Source organism: Berghia stephanieae, chromosome 9 (assembly GCF_034508935.2).
Source record: "Berghia stephanieae isolate SIO BIC M18660-M18661 chromosome 9, UCSD_Bste_1.3, whole genome shotgun sequence".
NCBI lineage: Eukaryota > Metazoa > Mollusca > Gastropoda > Nudibranchia > Aeolidiidae > Berghia > Berghia stephanieae.
The window spans coordinates 38,465,144-38,473,052 of NC_088368.1; the positions used below are offsets into that span (position 1 = coordinate 38,465,144).

Consider the following 7,909-nt stretch of genomic DNA (forward strand, 5'->3'; position numbering starts at 1 on the left):
TGTCATAACACATCATGTCATATATCAAAAATATCATATTCATAATAATAATAATAATAATAATAATAATAATAATAATAATAATAATAATAATAATAATAATATAATAATGATAATATAATAATAATAATAATAATAATAATAATAATAATAATAATAATAATAATAATAATAATAATAATAATAATAATATAATATAATAATAATAATAATATAATAATAATAATAATAATAATAATAATAATAATAATAATAATAATAATAATAATAATATAATAATAATAATAATAATAATAATAATATAATAATAATAATAATAATAATAATAATAATAAATAATAATAATAATAATAATAATATAATAATAATAATAATAATAATAATAATAATAATAATAATAATAATAATATAATAATAATAATAATAATAATAATAATAATAATAATAATAATAATAATAATAATAATAATAATAATAATAATAATAATAATAATATAATAATAATAATAAATATAATAATAATAATAATAATAATTCATATCAAAATCATTTCTATTTACAAAATTCTAGTGACAAAATTTAGATATATAATTTAATTCATGTCTTACGTAATATATTATTTGATAATGTTATGATGTTGTGCCGTAGTAACAAAACAAAGGATATACAATATGATGTGATTTGTATGGTCACCTTCCTGCTTGATTCACCTATGGCTTAAATAAATATCACTTCCGCGTCAACACCCAGACAACACACACACACACACACGTACACACACACACACACACACACAGAGTGCTTAACCGTGGCCTTCATCGTCAACTGATTGCTGACCATAGCATTAACTACGTCACAAAAGAATACGACGATCACCAAAAACGAAAGTAAAAAGTGAGTAGCTGCTTGTTTTGTTTGTTGTTAAGGGTTTTACGGAGCGTGCAACACATTTAGGTCATAACAGCGCCAGTAGAAAGGAAGAAAATTGGATAGTAAAATCATTCTTGATGTACAATTAAAGATGTAGATTCCAAGAGCACAATATTCGTGTACTTCGTTTGAAATCACCTAAAAGTCTCACCCATACACAAGCACAGGTTCCCATTAAGAGGAATACACTCAATTATTTACAAATCATATGTTAAGAATAAAACAAAATAACAGTACATAATAGAGAGATGATTTACAAGGAATAAATGTCATCTCCCAAAACTAACTATATATTTGACTGTTTCACTCTCAGCCAGGGAATCCGACCAGGGCCAGGACAAAATGAAATAATCTCAACCCAAGACAAAGACAGAAGGCAAGTTGGAAAACAGATATAGGGGGATAGAAGACACAATAAGTACCTCCCTGCCCACTATGCGAGGTCAGGAACCCCACCAAGGAGAAGTTGTTACAAGTGCTCAAGGAAACAAAATGATTCCATTGATTGAGCTATTGATTACAACTCACAATTAACCCCCCCCCCCCCCGTGACCTTCGTTTTCTTTTATGACGATTCTCTTTTTGGTTAGGATCAGGCCATGACTCCACACGGCTGCCAGATGGCCAGAGTTCCTGGACTTCAAAAGTGGCCAAATAGAACTCCACTTGGCCTTAAAAAATAATTCCGCCCTTTCGCTACGGCATCATAAGATACCATTGACTAGGATTCCATGAAGGAATCTTATAGATGTCTGATGTATACTGGAATCACCCATGTTGTCACAGTGAGACACCATCGCCTAGACATTCCATGAAGGAATATATTCCATAAGATGTCTGATGTCAACAGGAATCACCCGTGTTGTCACAGTGAGACACCATCGCCTAGGCATTCCATGAAGGAATATAGATAATCCATCAAACAAGATGTCTTAGTTCCACAGGAATCACCCATGTTGTCCAAAATTACCAAATTGGGTGTTTATAATATTGCCCAAGGAAGGGGCCAAACACTATTACACTAAGACTCCGACTCCCTGGAAAACATCATCGGTTTTGACAAACCAAAAAAAAGAAAAAGCGACTAAACTAGGAAAAAATATTTTGGAACGGGAACATATTTAAAAAGATTTAAAATTAAAACCAATAACAGAAACATGAGTGAGGTTAAAAATTTGTCCAATATGGCCACGCACAGACCTATCTGGCAGCCCTTGACACATACTGTAGGCTTTGTAAAGTGACAGCCTAACATTTTCCTTTAAAAATGGATATATCACAAAATTGTCGTATTTGGTGAAAAAAAATTTGGCCAGGAAACTCGGCCTTCAAATATCAATCTCTTAAAATGACATGGATTATTTGAATGAATTTGTATAGATAAAAAATTATGTTCATATTACGTTTATGTTCATTGTAAATGGAATATAAAATATCAAAACCCTGTCTTATATGAAATTTCTTTTTCTTTTTCTACTTATTCTCCCCATCGTGCTCCTCCTCTTTCTACTTCTTCTTCTCCCCCCCCCCTCCCCCTTCCATTCCATGGATTCAGCATGTAAAAATTAATATCTAAATCATATAGATTAGCCGCATTTTTCACTTGTATCATGATACCAACACACACACACACACACGCGCGCGCGCACACACACATGCAGCAACAAAGCACAAACGACACACATACATACTACACCCTTCCCTTTCTACTTTCTTATCCTTGAAATCAACACGGTGACGTCAACATAAACGTACTTCCTTGACAACCACTGACGCTTCCGGCGTTGTTGTTGTTACTATGGATACTGTGGCTACCGTGGCTGTTATGACTGCTGTTGCTGCTGTTACTACTGCTATTGTTGCTGCTGCTACAGCCACTGTCCGAGATGTCGTCCGAGAGGATGGTCATGTGACTTCGGCATGGTGGACTGGACATGACACGACGACTTTCGTACAGGGGGTTGGCAAAGGCCACGTCTGCACTGTGGGTAAACTCTCTGGGGATGGAGGAAGATATGGATGGATGGATGGATGGGTGGATTTTGGATATGGATGGATGGATATGGGTTGGTGGGTGGGTGGGTGGATGGATGGATGGATGGATAGATAGTTAGATCGATATATAAATACATAGACAGATGGATAAATAGATAGATGGATAGATATTATTATTTAAAATATTTACACAATGTTTGGGGCAGTCTACATCAATGAGTAGGATTATGCCACTTCGGACTGTGAGATGGCAATTAACGAAACATTGAAGTGAGGACGTCCAACTGTGGTAAATTTTATAGAATAATGATTGATGCATTATCTGATTTGAGTATGGATGGTATGATATTTGTTCCGGTTGATATGATGGATAGATAGATAGATCGAATAAAAGTACATAACAGATAGATAGATAGATAGATGATAATAGTAGATAGATAGATGGATGTATATATATATATATATATATATATATATATATATATATATTATATATATATATTAAATCATGTTGGCTGAAAAGGCCTGAAACATCGATGTAGACTGACTCCAACATTGTGGTAAATATTAAATAATATATATATATATATATATATATATATATATATATATATATATATATATATATATATATGGCTAGGCATTGGCAGACATGTGTAAAGCAATGGAGATACACAGAAAAGGAGATGGTGAGAGGCCGATGATAGTCATAACGATATTAATGATGATGATGGTAAAGATAATAATGATGATGATGTAATGATAATGTGAATGGTGATATGTGTACCTAAAAGATATGGCGTCTTCCTCAAAAACCTTCGGTGGTTTTCTGTTGAGAAAAAATTAGGAAACATTAACATGCATAAAATTATAAATACCCTGACGGTACGGAACACGAATACTTAAAAGGTGACATCCAATTAAAGACAAAACAATGTGGCAGTACTAAAGCCTTTTTCTATGCAAATAATTAAAATGTAGTATTATTTTATGTTTTTAAAGGGTTTTACGGCGCCTGCAACACATTGTTTTGTTTTTGTTTTTAAGGGTTTTACGGCGCTTGCAACACATTAAGGTCATATCAGCACCAGTAAAAAGGAAGAAAATGGGATAGTAAAAAGTTCTAGAATTACGATTAAAGCACCCGAGAAAAGGTAAGACGAATGGGAATTGGTTCAAATAGGAAACAGATGTAGATTCGAAGAGCTCACTATCAAAGTATTTAGTTTGAGATCACTAAAAGTCTCCACAACCAGCCACAAAGGACACTATGTTTAATATACAATACAATGAATGTCATAACAGAGAGATGATTTACAAGGAAAAAAATCATCTCTCAAATCTAACTATACATTTGCTGTTTCCCTCCCAGCTAGGGTAACCGGGCAGGGCCTGGACAAAACCAAGTAGTCTCACTCCAAGACAAAGACAGAAAGCATTTTGAAAAACATATATAGGGACATAGAAGACACAGTATGCACCTCCCTGCCCACTATGGGAGGTCAGCTGCAACACATTAAGGTCATGTCAGCACCATTAAAAAAGAAGAAAATGGGATAGTAAAAATTTCTAGTAATTACAATTAAAGCACCCAAGAAAAAGTAAGACAAAGGGGGAATTTGTTCAAAAAGGAAACAGATGCAGATTCCAAGAGCACACTATCAGAGTACTTAGTTTGAGATCACCGAAAAGTCTCACCCAGACGCCAGCACAAGATATCCCTTAGAAGAATACACTCAAATGGTTATCAAATGTTAAAGGTTAAAAAAACAGTACATAACAGAGAGATGATTTACAAGGAAAAAATCATCTCCCAAAACTGTAACTATACATTCGACTGTTTCCCTCCCAGCCAAGAACTCCGACCAGCGTCAGGACAAAACTAAGTAATTTCATTTCAAGACAAAGACAGAAAGCAATTGGAAAACAGATACAGAGGAATAGAAGACACAACAAGTACCTCCCTGCCCATTATGGGAGGTCAGGAACCCCAACCCAGAAAATCTGGGATTCTTTCTATGAACGCTTGTTCTGAGGTCGAAGGTGGAGGAAAGCGTTACCATTACAACTCAGCGTATACTTTCTGAGGTCGAAGGTGGAGGAAAGCGTTACCATTACAACTCAGCGTATACTTCTGGGTCGAGTGAGAGCGTTATTAAATCGGTAATATTTTTAATGGAAACAAGTCAAATTTTGACAATCAAGTATGATTGTTGACAATCAAGTAGAATTGTTGACAATTCCAATTTTATGATGACCATTCAAATAGAAGTGTTGACTATTCAAATAGAATTGTTGACAATCTAAATATAATTGTTGAGAATCAAATATAATGGTTGCATATTCAAATATAACTTTGAACTATTCAAATAATATTGTTGACCATCTTAATAACAGTTTTTATTATTCAACTAGATTTGTTGACAATTCAAATATAATAGTTGATAACTCAATTAGAATTGTTGACTATTCAAATAGAATGTTTAACTATTCAAAGAAGATTATTTGACTTTTCAAGTATAAATATTTCAATAGTCATTATTCGTATTTGAAAAATCAACAATTATCTATGAAAAGTAAACAATTCTATTAGAATATTCAACAATTCTATTGAGGTGATTTGGCACAAAAAACCCATCTATGTTACAGATGTTGACTATTCAGATAGAAATGTTGACCATTAATAGAATTGTTGACTTTTTACATAAAATATTTGGCTGTTTAAAAAACAATATTTGACAAAATAATCTCTAAACTGACTGACAAACTGACATAAAACAGACTTACTGTTCTCAGATAGAATTGTTGACCATTAATAGACTTGTTGACCTTTTACATAAAATAATTGGCTGTTTAAGAAACAATATTTGACAAAAGAATCTCCAAACTGACTGACAGATTGACATAAAACGGGACTTACTGTTCTCTCTCATAGAGAGAGAGGCTCTCCTCTTGGCTTATCTTGTATTTTTCTTCAGTCTTCTTCTTTCTCTCTCTCCGTCTTCTGTTGAACAATCAATGAAATAATACAATCAAATTATATTCATTTCTCCCATATCTATGTTTGGCTATAATTTCCCTTGTGGCGTAAAGCATGCATTAAAAATTCACATTAACAAAGGCATGAATCAGTAATCGTGTGTAATGATCTGCGCAATAAGGGATGATATAATATATAAGTAGAGAGAGAGAGAGAGAGAGAGAGAGAGAGAGAGAGAGAGAGAGAGAGAGAGAGAGAGATATAAAGAGAGCGTTAGAGGGTTGGAGATATAGAAAGAGAGAGAGGGAGATTGAGAGATAGATAGATAGATAGATAGATAGAGAGAGAGAGAGGGAGAGAGAGAGAGAGAGAGAGAGAGAGAGAGAGAGAGAGAGAGAGAGATCCCAACAACACCAACAACTTACGTTTTCAGTCGGCATACAGAAATAAGTGTAATCGCCAACACGATTGTCAAGAAGAAGAAGGATGCTAACACTGTCCACAAGATTGTGACGTAGGTGTTGTCTTTCTCCTGCTCGTCGCTGCTGTAGTGGTTGCTGTTGTCGTCGTTGTTGTGGTTGTTGTAGTAGTCAGGGTCGGTGTAGTCGTTATGAACGTACCCTCCTTCGTGGACACCTGCTGGGGAACATTAGTTCAAATTTTATTTTTGATAAAAAATAAATAGTCCTTAACAGCAATTACGACTATAGAGTCCGGAGTTTATCCCTGTTTCTATAGCATGAAACGGACAATAGCAATTGCTTGCTATCCTTTGGATAGGACCCTAGTCTATCTCAAAGTACTTTCCGCCAGATCTAATAGACCCAGCAACCCAATCACTGCTGGGTGGACAGGGAGGTCAGAAAAAAAATCTTGACTGCACCCGGGATCGATCTCGGTTCCTTTGCGTGTGAAGCAAGTGCTCTATCACCTGAGCTATTTGTTTTTGAGGCTACCCAATAAGTTAGTGGCTCTCGATAGTTCAGCAAGTAGAGGATAGGACGCGCTTCATAAGCAAAGGGACATGATCGATCCCGGGATTTTCATCCCCCATCCCCTTGTCCACCAGTCAGTGATTGGGTAGCTTGGTTTGTTCGGATCAGGCAGAAAGTACATTGGGATCCACCAGCGTCCTATTTGAAAGGTAGCAAGCAATTACAATTGTCAATTTCACACTATAGAAACCGAGATAAAGTCCGTATCGATGGGCCTACCGGACGAATTTTTAGATTTTAAACAGCGGTCGGTGGATCCTCCTTGGGGACCGGAAAGCCTTTGGGGGGTTGGGTGGAACATGTGGAACGAGACATGGCGCCTGTTAGGCGATATTACATTTTTCCCCGACAGAGACAACGCTGTTAACGGCCAGGTACTCATTTTACATCTGAGTACAGAGAGAATAAAGAACCTATTCCAAGGACTCAACTATGCGCCGAGCGAGGCTCGAACCCAGGACCTTCCGATCCGAAAGCGAGTGTCATACCACTAGACCACATAGCCAGACCACGACTATTCTTCTCAATTCATACACACTTCCACGGATTTAGGAACCAAAAGAGGACAGGATGTGACGTCACAACTTCTTTTCAACTTCTAACCTCCCAAGGTTTAGACAACAAAAGGGAAGATTGACGTCAATTCTTCCATATGACTCACCGGCAGGATGCTCCGAACTTCTCCAGTTTGTTTTGGGCTCGGCGAATTCGGCAGTCAACGGTTCGTCGTTCTCGTCATCGCCCAGACCGCCGTGACCGCCTCTAACGTGATCGTCATCGTTATCATTGTCCTCGTAGTAGTACGGCGGTGGCACCAAGGTGGTCGTGGTGGTCGTGGAGGTCGTGCTCTGGGTGGTCGTTGGCGGGAGGTTGAAGTCGTAGCTGGCGTGGAACCCGGTCCTCTGGATGAATCCGTTGGTTTGGAATGAAATGAGCAGGACGTTTCTGGACGAGGTGATGGGGGTGGCCGCCTCGTGATGGCAGAACCTAAGGAGTTATAGAAGGAACG

The 7,909-nt window shown here is 36.3% G+C and overlaps 1 protein-coding gene across 9 annotated transcripts in view; it reads right to left on the reverse strand.

The window, feature by feature from the left end:
* Positions 1 to 2,388: 2,388 nt before the first annotated feature.
* LOC144980206 (uncharacterized) overlaps positions 2,389 to 7,909 on the reverse strand; it is a 318,826-nt gene continuing 313,305 nt past the window's right edge. For 5 of the 9 annotated variants that reach the window (XM_078927786.1, XM_078927782.1, XM_078927785.1 and 2 more), the window contains exons 13-17: positions 7,562 to 7,887; positions 6,331 to 6,541; positions 5,846 to 5,929; positions 3,713 to 3,754; positions 2,389 to 2,927 (exon numbers count right to left, since the gene is read on the reverse strand). In XM_078927786.1, the coding sequence (XP_078783912.1) occupies positions 2,657 to 2,927; positions 3,713 to 3,754; positions 5,846 to 5,929; positions 6,331 to 6,541; positions 7,562 to 7,887 (934 nt within the window). In that variant the 3' untranslated portion in view covers positions 2,389 to 2,656. Of the gene's footprint in view, positions 2,928 to 3,712; positions 3,755 to 5,845; positions 5,930 to 6,330; positions 6,545 to 7,561; positions 7,888 to 7,909 lie in introns of all 9 variants that reach the window. The other 4 variants (XM_078927778.1, XM_078927780.1, XM_078927777.1 and 1 more) reach the window with 1 other exon arrangement.